Raw genomic sequence first — 16,035 nt, forward strand, 5'->3', positions numbered from 1 at the left:
GCAGGAGGGGAAGACCCTCTATGAGATGAATTGATTTGGTGACTGGGGTAATCGGGATGGGTGTGTCAGAGGCAGTGCGGTTGGCACAGGATAGAGCAGGGTTTAGGGCTGTTGTGCACAGGGTCGCTATGAGTCGCAAACGACTCGACGGCACATAACAACAATTGCATATTTGGTCAGTTTTTGATTGTAAAATTTTTTTAAAATCTTCAGTTTCCTCCTCTTTGGCTTTAGCTGTTGTTGTACATATTTGAATAATAGTTTTGAAGGTCCGTCTCATATACTTTGGGCACATGACCAAGATGGACCAGTCTTTGGAGACAGATGTCATGCTCTGAATGGTGGAAGGAAAATGCAGGAGAGGAAGACCCAGGATGAGATGAATTGTTACAGTAACTAGGGCAATAGAGTTTTGTCAATAATATTGGCTCAGGTCAGGACAGCCTTCAGAGTTGTCCTACATAGGGTCGCTATGGGTGGCAGGCAACTCGAGGGAACATAACAACAAAAAGAAGTCATATTAACAAGTCTTCTTTGTTTGCATATGGATAGAGGAAGTTAAACTTTAAATTAAATGTTTCATTATGTACATTACTTTGTGTAATTGTGAATCCATTTGTTAGGAATTAACTACTTTTTATTTTAAAGGAAGGGTTCATACCTAGTTGGAATTTGTTGTGGTGAGAGGAGAGTAAAGGTCTATTTAGGTCTTAGACATAGGGGAAGCAGAAGAATAGAAGAAAGTATTGGAAAAATACCATAGAAATTCTGTGATACTTGAGTTAGTCTTAAAGATACAAGTTTCTCATATGAGCAAAGGAAGAGAATTCTCTGGCCAGGAAATGAATGATAAAGAGACAGGGTGTATTGGCATTTGGGAACATACAGCAGATTGCAGAAAACATAAACAGCTCTAGCTGTCTTGAAAGCCATACATCCATGGTGCTCCTTAGAGGCAAGGATGGTGAGACTTCATCTCATATGCTTTGGGCATGTTGTCAGGAGGAACTAGTCCTTGTAAAAGACATCATGCTTGGAAAAGTAGAGGGCTAGTGAAGGAGAGATTTGCAGTGAAATAGATTAACACAGAGACCACAGCAGTGGGTTTAAGCACAGTAAAGACTGTGAGGATGGTGCAGATAGGACAGGAATTGAGCTGTTGATAGACACCATTGTGAGTCACAGTGGACTTAATGATATCATAAGAATACAAGTGTCAGTAGGGAGCTCTGGTAGCCTAGTGGTAAAAAGCTGTTCTGCAAGCCCCAAGGCATGTGGTTCTAATCCATCAGCTACTCTGTGGAAAGAGGATTGTCAGTTTCCTCCCTTACTGCCCCTGAAAATCTGCGAGAGGGTCAGCTATGAGTTGATTTTGACTCTGAGACACACAATAACAACAAATGCAACAAGTAGTTCATGAGGCTCTTAGTAGTTAGCATAGATTTAGGAGTGGTATTTGGGTTTTAACCAAAATGTTGGCATCTACCCAGAGATTCCTCAGGATTTGATGATCTACTTTAGCAAAGGCAGTTACTCAAACGTTATAGAGAACAGTTCTGTGAGACATATTAGTCAGAATTGGCTGAAAGATGACTAGTAGCCAGAAAATAAAAATTGGAGTAGATGGAAGTCAAATTAGGAAGCCTTTTCATGTCATATTTAATATGGGCTTTTAGCTGAAGACTCTGGATAGCCACTGAAATGTTTTCAGCAAATCAATGGCACTGCAAGCATTCTTTGTGATGGATGCAGCCTCCTAAGACGTGAGACACTCTTACAATAATAAATAAAAACGGGTTTGTTTCATAGAATCTGTAAAAGTGCTGACTGAAAGTGTATACAAGATTTAATATGTGTTTATATTTTTCTAGAGTGCACATATGTAAATTTTACCAGATCATACAAGAAAGCTATTAGCATCAATATATATTCTAGCAATTTGACCAGAGAGTATTCTTCCAAATGAATTTTATATAACTTTAGTATTCACTTTACTCTTTAAAGAATAATCTAAATGATTTTTCTTTTTTTTTTTTTTTTAAAGTGGACAGGCCAAAATCTCAGCAAGTTCGAACCTCTAGTACAATAAGACGAACTTCTTCTTTGGATACAATAACTGGACCTTACCTCACAGGACAGTGGCCACGGGATCCTCATGTTCACTACCCTTCATGCATGAAAGATAAAGCTACTCAGGTAAAATAAGCTTAAAAAAGACCAGTGTTGTTAACATGGATTTTTTTGTTTTGTTTTGGTAACATTAAAATATTATTTAATTTTAAAATATTTTCCAGAAATTTGAAATATAATACACTTCCTACAATAAGAGAAGATTCTTCTTTTAATAAACCCAATAGTAACTTTTTTGTTATCTGAATTTTAAAGATATTTAAAATAGTGTACCATAGCATTTAAGTTTATAATATATAATTTCACATATTTTTGTTGCCATTTGTAGAAGTAATTTTATAATAGACATAGTATAGAGGACTAGTAATCATGTTATATATGTTTGTGTTGTTGTGTACCTTTGAATCAGAACTGACTTGTAGCTGACCCTCCAACTGGTTTTCAGAGATACTTTAATCACATGAAAGGTGATTGCCTACTTTCTTCTGTGGAGCAGCTGGTTAATTCTAACCACATGCCTTTGGGATTGCAATACAGCTTATCACTAGACCACTAGACATCCCTTATATAATAAGTACTTCATATGTTTCCTTATTCATATTATCAGTAAGGATGATGGGGGAAAAAACTGATTCTTATGAGTAGTGGCATTGGAAAGAACACTAAGAATCCATGAAATGCAAAAAGAATAAATAAGTCTTAGAAAAAGTGCAGGTAGAAGGTTCCTTAGAAGTAAGGATGACAAAGCTTCATCTTACATACTTTAGGAATGTTGCTAGGAGAGGCTATTCTTTGGAAAGGGACATCATTATCCTTGGAAACATGGAGGTTCAGCAAAAGAGAGGAAGACCCTCAATGAGATAGATTGAGGCATTGACTGCATCATTGGGTTCAAGTGTGTCAGAGACAATGAAGATGGCACAGGATAGGACAGGTTTCAGATCTCTTGTTTATAGGGTCACTGTAAGTCATACTTGACTCTACAGCACCTAACAGTAGCAGCAACAATAATGATGTTATAAATTATTAACACATGGTAAGGAAGTTCATGTTATAAACTTTTTTTCCTATTTAAACCCAAGACTAACACATTGAGCCAGAAAATTATACTGTTTGTCTCTATTTGTGGCAGAACCCCCAAGTCTTTTTTTAATTTGAAAAACTTTTTCTCCCATGTCAAAAGAAAAAAAAACTCCAAATATCTTGACAATATCTTAACAGTAAAAAAAAAAAAATTAACATTTAATATGTAAGAGATGCTATGAGTCTTAACTTTGCCATATCATTAGATAGATAAGATACAAATTTAAAAAAACTGATGAGAAAGGATTTTCTACAATGAGATACTGGATCACAGGACTTTTACATATGAGGGATTTCAAAGAAAAGAAACATTGAGCTAAATGGATTAGAGAAATGAAGGGATTAGTAATTCATGTCAGAGAACGAGGCAAGAGAAAAGGAAGAAGGAATTTTGGACATGATCTGCGACTATTTTGCTTCTCAATTTTTATTATACACATAAACTTGAATGTAGGAAAGTAGTTCCTTTGTTACTCATTTAATCCATTCTGCCTTTATAAATATTTTATGCCTTCAACCTTTTGCTTTCTTTTCTTAGTTTTGTGAAGATATTTTATTTGAGATGGCATGTAGTGGGTTGTTGAATAAGAAGTAACTAGCCAAACTAGAGCAAGGTCTTGACATGATAATTCAGAGCTATATTCCTGGAGGAGTTAAATTAACAAATAAATTTTAGGTATAGATAAAGTATAAGGTATAATCAAAGAAAGTCAAGTAACTAAGCACATAATTTTAGAAAGTGCACACAATATGGAGAAAATGAGTATATTCATCTAAAAACAAGAGGAAGAGGCACCAGTTATTGAATACGTAGCATCTGCTTTATGCTTTATATCCTGTGTTCTCAAAATACCTCAACATTGTAAATTGCACAAACGGAGAGAGAAAAGCTCAAGGAAGTTAAGTGACTTACCTAAGGTTTTGGAGCCAAGCTTTCAACACGGGTCAGTCTGTTACCAATGTGAGCTTCAATTTTATTACTAAAATGGATTTTATTACTACAATGGAGTTTTTGATAAATAAAATTATACATACACACTTTATTATATTGTTGTTGTTGTTGTTATGTGCCGTCGAGTCGTTTCCGACTCATAGCGACCCTATGCACAACAGCCCTAAACCCTGCTCTATCCTGCGCCAACCGCACTGTATCACATAATAAACCAGTCCACTATCATTGAGTCAGTTCTGACTCTTGCAGACATTCCATCAGTTCTGAGTGTATAAATCTTAACATAAACAGTTTGCCTCATCTTTTTCCTAAAGAGTGACTTGTGAGTTTCAGTTTGTAATGTACTCATGCAGCCTTTTGATCAACAGCTCAACACATAAAACACTACACTGCTGCTGTTGTTTTGTACTGTAGAGTTGGAACTGACCCATTGTAGACCTACAACAGGTTTGCAGTGGCAGTTAATTGGACTAGAGGAGATTGCCCTTCGTGCTTATCTTTCTCCCACAGAGCAACTGGTAGATTCAAACCACATACCTTTGGGTTGCCAGTACAACTTCTTACCACTAAGCTACCAGATCTCCCTCTGCACAACACATAACACACTGCACCACTAGGGAGTATAAGTCACCTCGTAATATAATTAGCACTATACCATGCTATGGCAGCTATTTTTTTTAACATTGTTTTTATTTAGGTTTATAGAGTAAATTGGCTTTCTTTTCAACAGTTTCACACAGTTCGTTTCATTGCATTGATTGCAGTCTTCACAATGTAACATTACTCTTCCACTTCCTCCTAGTGGTTTCCATTCACCCTTCTTTTATCTATCTGCCTTCTTTGTTGACCTTTGTTATTGTTAAGTGCCATCGAATTGAATGTACCAGTGACACACACCTTGTCGTTTTAAACCATGCAGTGTTTCCTTGCTCTGTTTGGCTAACAGCTTCTTGGTCTAGGTATAAATTTCATATAAGCATAACTAAGTGTTCTGAAATTACTGTTTTTCTTAAGGTTAGTGCCCAAGATTCATAGACCTATTTTATTCAGGACCTTCTAGAGCAAGCCCTTTCACAGCAGTCTTTAGTGGTGGCCAATATCCATCTAGTTCTTGTCTCAGGGTCACATAGACTAAGATTTAAATGTTTAACATTTTTGGCTAATTATCTTTGTTTTCTTCATTCTTTTTCACTCCAGATTGGAGAGTCCAGTAGTCCTTTAAAGGCTATTTACATATTTTTAAGATCCTAGTCACTACTCATCAAAGTAAGAGGTAGAATATTGTCTTTAGAATAGATTGTTTTAGAATATTGTAGAGTATTATCTTATAGAATATTGACCTTGAGGTTCACCATCAAGCTCCCAAGTCCAGAAACTCCTATTTTTAAGGTGTTTGATTCTAGATAATCAGATAATTTCCTTAAGATGTTTTCATAATTTTGCCTCATCTTTGTTGAGTATATTTGCAGCACAAATGCTTATGTAGAAATATCATCTACCAAACCTCTTTGTGTGTGTGTATATGTATAGATTGGTAGATATAGATATAAATACTCACACGTGTGTGTGTGTGTGTGTGTGTGTGTTGTGTGTGTGTGTGTTCAAACTCGGGTATTTTTACACACCACTGATTTAGTCCTGTTGTGGCCATCATGAAGGTGGCCACATCTGGCCTCCAGTAAGTAGCTCCACACAGGGAAATAGTTGCCATTGACAGCATCCACAAGACAAAACCAGTGCTGAGTCAGGTTTTGACTCAGTGGTGGCACATGACAACTAAAATGGTTAAAAAAGAAATAACTGGTAGAGAGGAAATGTTAAACATGATTCTTATGCCTTTCAATGTCTAGTAATTGTTGGGACTTAAATCTTAAGTGTAACTGTGTCTTCTTCTGCCTCATTTTGTCCAGATGATGGTGTTTTGTTTTGGGATGTTTCTTGGGGTTTTTTGGTGTTTTAAATTTTAAAAAAACGAATGACTTAAATATTTAAAACATGCCAAAAGTTTAACATTTAAATGTATTTTATTTTAGATTTGAGTCCAAGGAATTTCATACCAACCAGCATCTTTTCCTAGAAACCCAGTTTTTATTTCTTTGAGAGTAACAAATGTGAAAGTCTTTAGATTTAACTTCAGCTAACTTTGGATAAAGTCAGTTAACTCTGAAGTAAGCTATAAACTCTGTTGGTTTTGTTTTAGTTTTTTATGAGGTATGATTGATTTTAGAAGCGACAGTAGCATCCACTTGAAATACAATATGCCTCTGGAAATTCTGCAAACTTTGAGAAAGGGTGATAGTTATAGAAAGGCTTCAGGTCTTTTGTTTATAAGAGACACTATGAGTCTGCTCAACTCATCAACAATCAAAACCAACAACACTTGATTATTTTGTTTATTTTGTAAAAAGGGATTTATTGAGGAGGAAGGAGACACACAGGAGCAGTAAACCTGCATAATCAGAGTGAAAATGGCCAGTCCCTCAAACAAGGAAGAGAGGTATATTCTGGTACTGTTGGAATGTTACAAGTCATAATTGCCTTAAAAACCATCAAAGGCATTAAAGGCAGCATATCCAGAAAAATTTGACAGAGATAGATGAATAATACATACGTGGAACCACGTGATTGGTTAATCACGTATGTGTTTGCTCTAGTACACAGTAGTCCCAGCATGGTGACAGGACAGATTTTACTGGTAACATGCTAGTAAAATTACTTCCTCTATCATGCCTGTTTCTGGGGATCTCTTGTAAAGGTTTATCTGCAGTGCTGGGAATCAAGACCCTTCAGGCACAAATTACTGCATTTTACATCTGTTTGGCCATAATGATGAAGACTTTCTGGAAATAGATTATTATACCTTGCACCTGCAGACCTCAGAGAAAAGGAACATCATCCTTAGATAGTATAGCCAGGATGGCCATAAAGGTTAAAACATTAAGGCAATGCAACGTTTACATTTTTTAAAAATTATAATTTGAGTGAAAAAGTTTATATGTCAACAATTTTTCAATCATTTACACAAACTTTATTTAAAACTAATTACAATTAATATAATTAATTAATAAGTGTGTCTTATCAGCCAATTATTGTATAATGCTTTTACCTTCACCCAATTTAATAAGTTACTATTAAGTATTTATTAATTTTTATTCCCTTTATCCCTCCCTTCGGATCTTTGGTAACCATCCAGTAATGGTTCTGTGTATGTGGAAACCTTTTCTTAGCTTTTTATAATGGTGGTCATAAATAGTATTTCTTCTTTTGTCATTGACTTAAGTCACTCAGCATAATTTCCTCTTCATTCATTCATGTTATATAACAGTGTTAAGTGAATTTTTTAATGTTGCATAGTACACCACTGTATGAATGTACTGTCACTTCCTTAACATTTCTCTGTTAATAATCACTTAGTTTGTTTCCATCTCTGTTATTATAAATAATGTTACAATAAGCATGTATATGCATTTATCAGTTCATGTTGGAGCTCTTATTTCCTTAGAATATATATACACCTAATAGTGGATTGCTGTATCAATTGGTATTTCCATTTTTTAAAAAATTTTATTATTTTTGTGTGAGTGTACTGTCAAATCAGATCTGACTGGTACAGGAGGAGATTGTCCCTCCTTCTCCGGCAGAGCATATGGTGGATTTGAACCGTGCACCTCTGGGATTGTAGTTGCAGCTCCTTGCCACTAGGCCACCAGAGCTCCCTGGTATTTCTATTTTTAAAGGAAGCACCAAGCTGCTTTCCATAGTAGTTGCATTGTTTTACATTACTCAACAGTGTAAGAGCGTTTCCATCTCTCCACACCCTTGCCAGCATTTGTTGTTTAGTGTCCAATAAGATTTTGATGTTATAAAAATATTCACTCTTTCCCTTCTCCATTCCTAGGAAGAATGGATGAAGTGTCTCAAATAGTAAATAGTAAGATAAAAAAAAGAATGGTCAGTTACCGTGCTGATCTAAATCTTATTTCATAGCCCAAAGTCATACTTAAACAACTGTGTGGATGTATCTGCCATATGCAGAAGAGCTTGATACTGAAATTTGTTTGAGAAGCAGCAATTGTTTAAACATTCTGTAAGGGCTTAATCATGAAATGTTAAGGCTGAAGATTTGACTCTCTTGGCCTCATAGACTGCCTTTTGCATTTCCTGAATCATAATTGTGCTCAATGGAGCTGGTTTCTGATAGACTAACAAACGCATAAAGATTCATTGCTATAAGGAATCACTTTTACTTTTTTTCAGTCATCATTGAATCAGTAGTCAAATGTAGAATCCTATAATTGAGATGTTCACAACAAAGTAGTTATACTCTTAGTTTAGCAAGTAATATTTTTAATGGCTGTATTACTAATATTTGGTTTTATGTTTGTGAACATATACTGAATCTGTGGCTAAAATACTTGTCAAATGATACTTGATAAAGGATTATCCTTTTTATTTCTGCTACTTAAAAACTGGGCTTTCTTCTTGTCAGTGGAAACATAGTAATATAGTTAACCTTTGTCGTCTGGCACATGGATACTTAGGTTTTTATATCCTCTAGCCCATTAATTAACTTTTAAAAAATCCTGTGATAGTAACAAATAGCATTTACACAGAAGAACATCTCTGTGCTAGTGACATTAAATACTGTTAACTTAAAATTTAGATTGTATTTCAGGATAGAATATGGGAAAGCAATATACTCCCCATAGTATAAATAACTACTCCATAGAAGTTAAAAGTATGGAATAGGAAATACTATGTTAGTGGAAAGCATTAGTGTAATCCAAGTGGAAACGGTTTTCTATATTGTTAAACTACTCAGGGTTTTTAAGGGATCACACACTGTTTATCACAGGAAGAATGTAAGAACACAATTTATGTTATGTTTCTAGCACAATGTATAAATGTAGCAGATGAAGATGAATGTTGCCTTCTGTATTAGAATTTATAATATTTTAATACCAGAAGGTTTAAACATAATAATTTAATGTAGAAAAAAATAAAATACAAATCCCCACCTACCAGGTCCTTATTGCTTAAACAGGACGCTTACAGGCCACAGTTGATTGTTAACTAAATCAGAATGGCCAATAAGTTTACACCTGACTTTCAATTAAGTCAAAAGAACCTTCCCTTCAGAATCCAACTGCTTCAAATTGGAGACTTTTAGACAGAACCCAACCAGCTTTTAAATACAGAGGCCATTGAAGGCATTGGCAAAAAAATAAGGCCCTAAGAATTGATGGGATACCAACTGACTTGTTTTAATTAATAGATGCAGCCTTGGATGTGCTCACTAGTCTGTGACAGGAAATTTGGAGGACAGCTATTTGGCCAACACTTAGAAAGTGGCTCATATTTGATCCCATTCCCCAAGACAAGCATTCCAACTGAATGTGGAAACTATCGAACAATATCATTAATATCACATGCAAGCAAAATTAACTGCTGAAGATCATTAAAAAATGGCTAAAGCAGTTGTAACATAGATAGGGAACTGCCAGAAGTTCAGACAGGATTTAGAAGAAGCCATAGCACCAGGGATATCATTGCTGATGTCAGATAGATCCTGACTGAAAGTAAAAAAATACCAGAATAGTGTCTATTTGTGCTTTATTGACTATACAAAGACACTATGTGGATCATAACAAGTTGTAACTGACATTAAGAAGAATAAGAGTCCTGGAGCACTTATCCTGCTCTTGTGGAACCTATACCTGGACCTGTTGTGCTAACAAAGCAGCAGAACACTGCATGGTTTAAAATTGAGAAGGGAGTGCATCAGGGTTGTATTCTTTCTCCATTCCTATTCAATCTGTATGTTGAGCAAATTATCCTAGAAGCTGGACACTATGGAGAGTAGTGTGGCATCATGATTGGAGAGATTCATCAATAACCTGTGTTATGCAGATTACACAACCTTGCTTGCTGAAATAGGAGGATTTGAAGCACTTGTTGCAAGAAGATAAAGGACTGCAGCCTTCTGTATGGACTGCATCTCAAAGTCAAGAAAACAAAACTTACTGCCACTGGACCAATACGTAGCATCATAATGGATGGAGAGGAGATGGAAACTCTCAACAGCTTCATCTAGCTTGGATCCACAATTAACACCTTTGGTACCAGCAGTCAGGAAATAAGAGTGATGCATTGTATTGAAAATCTATAGTTAGGGACCTCACTAAAGTATTGAGGAGTAAGATGTCAGATTATGCAGATGACACAACCCTGCTTGCTGGAACTGAGGAGGACCTAAAGCACCTGCTGCAGAGAGTCAAGGACTGTAGCCTCCAATATGGATTGAGGCTCAATATCAAGAAGACTAAGATTCTCACCACTGGGCCAATTGGAAGCATCAGGATGGATGGTGAAGAGATTGAGATTGTTCACAGCTTTAGTTTGCTTGGCTCCACAGTCAACACTCTTGGCACCAGCAGCCAGGAAATTAAAAGGCGCATTGCCATGGGAAAGTCTACTGTTAGGGACCTCTCCAAAGTACTGAAGAGCAGTGGTGTCTCTCTGGAGACTCAGGTGCGTCTGATACAGGCAATGGTCTTCACAATCACTTGTTATGTGTCAGAGAGTTGGAAAATGACCAAGGAGGACAGAAAGAGAATTGATGCCTTTGAGCTGTGGTGCTGGAGAAGAGAATTGAGAGTACCATGGACCGCTAGGAAAACAAACAGATTCATCCTGGAAAGGGTTAAACCGGGTGGCTCTTTGGAGGCAAGGATTCTGAGGCTCTAACATACTTTGTACATATTGTAAGAAGAGACCGGTCCTTAGAGAAGGACATCATGCTGGGGAGGATGGAGGGACAGCGCAGGAGGGGAAGGCCCTCTGTGAAGTGGATTGATTCGGTGACTGAGGTAATCAGGATGGGAGTGTCAGAGACAATGCGATTGGCACAAGACAGAGCAGAGTTTAGGGCTGTTGTACATAGGGTCGCTATGAGTCGCAAGCGACTCGACGGCACATAACAACAACAAGATGTCAGTTTGAAGACTAGGGCACATCTGATTCAGGCCATGGTCTTTCTGATCACTTTCTGTACATCTGAGAGATAGACAATGAATAAGGATGACAGGAAAAGAATTGATGGCTTTGGGCTTTGGTGTTGGAGAAGAGCACTGAACATCCCATGGATGGCCAGAAGAACAAATAGACATGTCTTGGAGAAAGTGCAACTGGAGTGCTCTTTGGAGGCAAGAAGGATGAGGCTTCACTTCCCATACTTTAGGCATTTTGCTAGGAGGGGCTATTCCTTGGAGAGGGATATGATTATTAGAAGGGTGGAGGATCAGTGAAAGAGAGAAACCTGTAACCAGATGGATTGATACGATGACTGCCACAGGGGACTCTTGTGTGTCAGGAAATGTGAGGATGACACAGGATAGAACAGGGTTCAGATCTTTTGTATATAGGGATGCAATGAGTTGTACTCAACTCAGTGGCATCTAACAGCAACAGTAGGAAAAAAATCATTATTACTACCATCAATAATTGATTATGTAAACATTAAGGTTGAACTGGTAGGAAATGGCAGTCCAGAATGGAATAATAGAATGACTGAAGTAGTAGAACTACAAGGCTCTGAAACTCAGTTAGCATTCCAGGTCAGTATTTTTTCTGACATCTTGGGGCCCTAAATCAGGTGTATTGAATCTGGACCTAGAAAGGGTCCTTGGGAAAAGATAAATGGTATTGGTAGGAACATTTGGAAAACCTTACGGGTAAGGAACTATAATACTTGGACTGTGTAATAGTTGAAGAGAGGGAGGCTCAGTGAGACGAATATTCTGTAATTTTGTTGGTTGTTCATAGTTCCTCACTTCACAAGTGTTTGCGTTGCAGGAGCAGCAACCAAAATTAGCAAGCTACAACATATCAGATATCGTACTCTTGGGATTTGAAATAATCTCTCTTAAACACCACAAATCATGATTCCTGTGTTGTTGTTAGACGTCTTCAGATCAACTACAGTTTACAGCGACCCTATGAACCCTATCTGAAGCTTGCCCTACCCACTGCCATCCTCAGAATGTCCGTCATAAACAAGCCCATTGTTGCAGTTGCCATATTAATCCATCCCATTGGGGTCTTCCTCACTTTCTTTTTTCCTCCACTTTTCTCAGCATGATGTCCCTTTTCTAAAGACTGACCCCTCATAACAACAAGCCAAAGTTATGTGAGATGACGTTTAATCCTCCTTGCCTCTAAAGAAGTCCCTGGTTGCACTTCCTCCAAGACAGACTAATTTTCTTTTGACAATCCGTATTGTTAGTAGGTGCTGTTGAAAAAGTACTACTCTTAGCACCCTATGAACAACAGATCTGAACCCTGTCCTATCCTGTGCCATCCCTATAATTTCTGACATACTTGAACCTATTGCTGCAGTTACTGGGTCAGTCCATCCGGCTGAGGATCTTCTCTCTGTCATGTACTTTCTACCCTTCCAAGCATGATGTCCCTGTGCAAGAAATAGCCTCTCCTAGAAACATGTCCAAAATATATGGGATGAAGGTTTGTGACCTTTGCCTTCAAGAAGCCATTTGGCTATATATGAGACAAAACTTTGTCATCTTTGCCTCCAAGGAACTGTCAGGCTGTACTTTCTCCAAGACCAGTTTGTTTTTTTGGCAGTCCATGGGATATTCAGTACTCTCTTCCAAAACCATACCTCAATGGTATTACTTCTTCTGTCAGCCTTATTTAACTCTCAGGTGCATTGAAAGGAACTGAAAAAACCATGGCCTGTATCAGGCACACCTTAGTCTTCAAATTGACACTGTTGCCTTCCTGTAATTTAGAGAGGTCCTTGACTACGGACTTTCCCAGTGCAATAAATATCCTAATCTCCTTACTGCTGGTACCAAAAGTGTTGCTTGCAGATCCAAGATGAAGTTGTCAACAACTTCAGTCTTTTCTCCATCTGTCATAATGTTGCCTATCAGTCAGTCCATAGACTGTTCAGTACTCTTTGCCAACACTACAATTCAAAGGCATTGATGATTCTTTTGTACTCCTTACTCACTGTCCAATTTTCAGATGTATGAGAAGTAATTGAAAATATTATGGCTTGAATCACATGCCATTTAGGATGTAAGCTTAAATCCTTCCTCATTAGAACTGTGAAGAGATTCTTGCAGCAAGTTTTCCCAACACATCATGTCCTGATTTCTTGACACTTGCTGCTATGAGTGTTGACTGTTGATCTAAGTAAAATTAAATCCTTGACAACTTCAGTCTTTTCTCCATTTATTATGATCTATTGATCTAGCGGGGAGGATTTTTGTTTGTTTGGGATTGAGATGTAACCCATAATAGAGGCTATAGTCTTTGCTTTTCTTCAATAAGTGCTTCAAGTCATCTTCACTTTCTGCAAGCAAAGTTGTGTCATCTGCATAGCACAGGTTGTTGATGAATCTTCCAATCCTCATGTTTCATTCCTCTTCATATAATGCAGCTTCTCAAATAATGTGCTCAGCATGCAGATTGACTAGGTATAGAGAAAGGATACAGCCCTGACATACACTTTCTTGCATATAAACCAGGCAGTGTTCTCTTGTTCTGTTTGAACAACTGTACCTTGATCTACATGTAAGTTTCACACAAACACAATTAACTATTCTGGGATTTCCATTCTTCTCAAAGTTATCCATCATTTGTTATGATCCACACAGTCAAATGCCTTTGCATAATCAAACATAGGTAAACATCTGTCTGGCATTCTGAGCTTTCTGCCAACATCCATATGACATCATCATTGATATATCCATCCTGCCATGCCCTTTTCTGAATCCGTCTTGAATTTCTTGAATTTCCCTATCAGTTTTCTGTTCAGGCTGTTTTTAAATAATTTTCAATAAGATTTTACTTGCATGTAATATTAATGTTATTGTTTGTTAATTTTCCACACTCTTTTGGATCACCTTTTTTTTTTTTAAAATGGAAACAGTTACGGATTTCTTTTTGTCTGCTGGGCAGGATATCGTCTTCAAAAATTCTTGGCATAGCGTGGTTAGCATGTCAGGGCTGCATCTCTTTGTTGAAACATATCAGTTGATATGCCATCATTCCTGGCATCTCATTTTTTTGCCAGTATATTCAGTGTCCTGAGTGTCAGTGTCAGCTGGATGGATTCACGTGGCCTCTGGAGCCTGGAAGACAGAGAGAGGCAAGTTGGGAATGCTGGGGCATTTGTGGCTTTCGGTTTGCCCCAAGAGGGTGGCCGCAGAGCAGACTTGTTAGATGAGTTACGGGTCTCTGGCCCAGAGTTTGCCAGCATTTGGGTGTGCCAGAATGGTAAAATACCATAGGGCCTTCGGGCCTGTTCTTAATTGTTTTTGGTCAAACATGCTTCTAGGTCATGTAGCCCTGGTGTGTCTACTTGCTGTACAGAGATAACTTGTGGTTGCTGTGAAGCTGAACACTGTGACACTGATGTGTCAAATGTCATAATGGTTCCCTATGGTGGACAGTGTTTGTTAGAGCTCCCCAATTAAAACAACCTTGGAAGCAGGAATGGCATCCACTTCTGTAAATAGCTTGCCTCCAGAAACCTTATGAACCTGGAGAAAGGATGAAAGTCATGCAGGTGTCGAGGACTTTCATTCATAGGGTCACCATGACTTGCCTACGACTCAGTGGCACTTAACAACACAGAGAGAGACCAATTGGCCTAGTGGACCGCAAATGATGCTACCAAACCAAAGGTGACTCTAATCCGCGGTCCTCAGGCCTGTTCTTGTTTTTGGTCAAACATTCTTCTAGGTCATGTAGCCCTGGGGTGTCCACTTGCCGTACAAAGGTAACTTGTGTTTGCTGTGAAGCTAAACAGTGTGACACTGATGTGTCAAATGCGTTAATGGTTACCCATGGTGGACAGTGTTTGGTGGAGTTCCCTGATTAAAACAAGCTTGGAAGCAGGAGTGGCATCCACTTCCATAAATAGCTTGCCTCCAGAAACCCTATGAACCTAGAGAAAGGATGAAAGTCACACAAGTGTCGAGTACTTTCATTCATAGGGTTGCTATGAGTTGCCTACAGTTCGATGGCACTTAACAACAGAACAGCATATTGAGTGCAGCTTCGACTTCTGTTGGCTATTAATCATATTCTACTTCCTGAAATTGTTTACTACTTACCAGTTCTTTTTGATACATCAAGGTATCATTCAAGGTTTCCACATAGAATTCATCCATATTGCAACTTGAAGCTTGCATTTGTTCTTTAGTTCTTTCAGCTTGAGAAATACCAAGAATGTTATTCTTTTTTGGTTTCCTAGCTCTAGCTTCTTGCACATTTCATTATAATTCTTTGCTTTGTCTTCTCAAGCTGCCCTTTGAAATCTTTTCAGCTCTTTTACTTCAACATATCTGCCGCTTGTTTTGGGTTCTTTTTTCTTGCAGTACCTGTTTCAGTCTCTTCTGATAGTCATTTTGGTCTTTTCTTTATTCCCTCTCTTTGGAATGACCTTTCGCTTTCTTCGTGGATGATGTTCTTGTGTCATTCCACAACATCTTGTCTTTTAGTTATTATTGTTTACCACATCAAATCTGTTCTTAAGAAGGCTTCTAAATTCAATTGGGATAGACTTAAGATCATATTTTCATTATTGTGGACTTGTTTTAATATGGGTAATTGATGGTCTGTTCCACAGTCAGCCCTTGGCCTTGTTTTGACTGATGGTATTGAGCTTCTCCACTCTTCCACAGATGTAGTCATTCGGATTCAGGTTAAGTTCATGATTCATAGTCAGCAGAATTTTAAAGATGGCTCCTCTAAGATTCCTGCACCTGGTTTTTAATCACAATTTATGTAGTACTTCAGCTAAGAGATTTTTATTATTATGATTACATTATTATTTT

At 37.7% G+C, this 16,035-nt stretch overlaps 1 protein-coding gene across 1 annotated transcript in view; it reads left to right on the plus strand.

The window, feature by feature from the left end:
* Positions 1-16,035, plus strand: part of GLCCI1 (glucocorticoid induced transcript 1) — a 149,823-nt gene that overhangs the window by 59,303 nt on the left and 74,485 nt on the right. The window contains exon 3 of the mRNA XM_006880375.1: positions 2,045-2,196. Coding sequence (XP_006880437.1) covers positions 2,045-2,196 — 152 coding nt within the window. The remainder of the gene's footprint in view (positions 1-2,044; positions 2,197-16,035) is intronic.

The sequence above is a fragment of the Elephantulus edwardii genome, unplaced genomic scaffold (assembly GCF_000299155.1).
Source record: "Elephantulus edwardii isolate Elephantulus edwardi_28Jun2011 unplaced genomic scaffold, EleEdw1.0 scaffold00007, whole genome shotgun sequence".
In the NCBI taxonomy this organism is placed as follows: domain Eukaryota; kingdom Metazoa; phylum Chordata; class Mammalia; order Macroscelidea; family Macroscelididae; genus Elephantulus; species Elephantulus edwardii.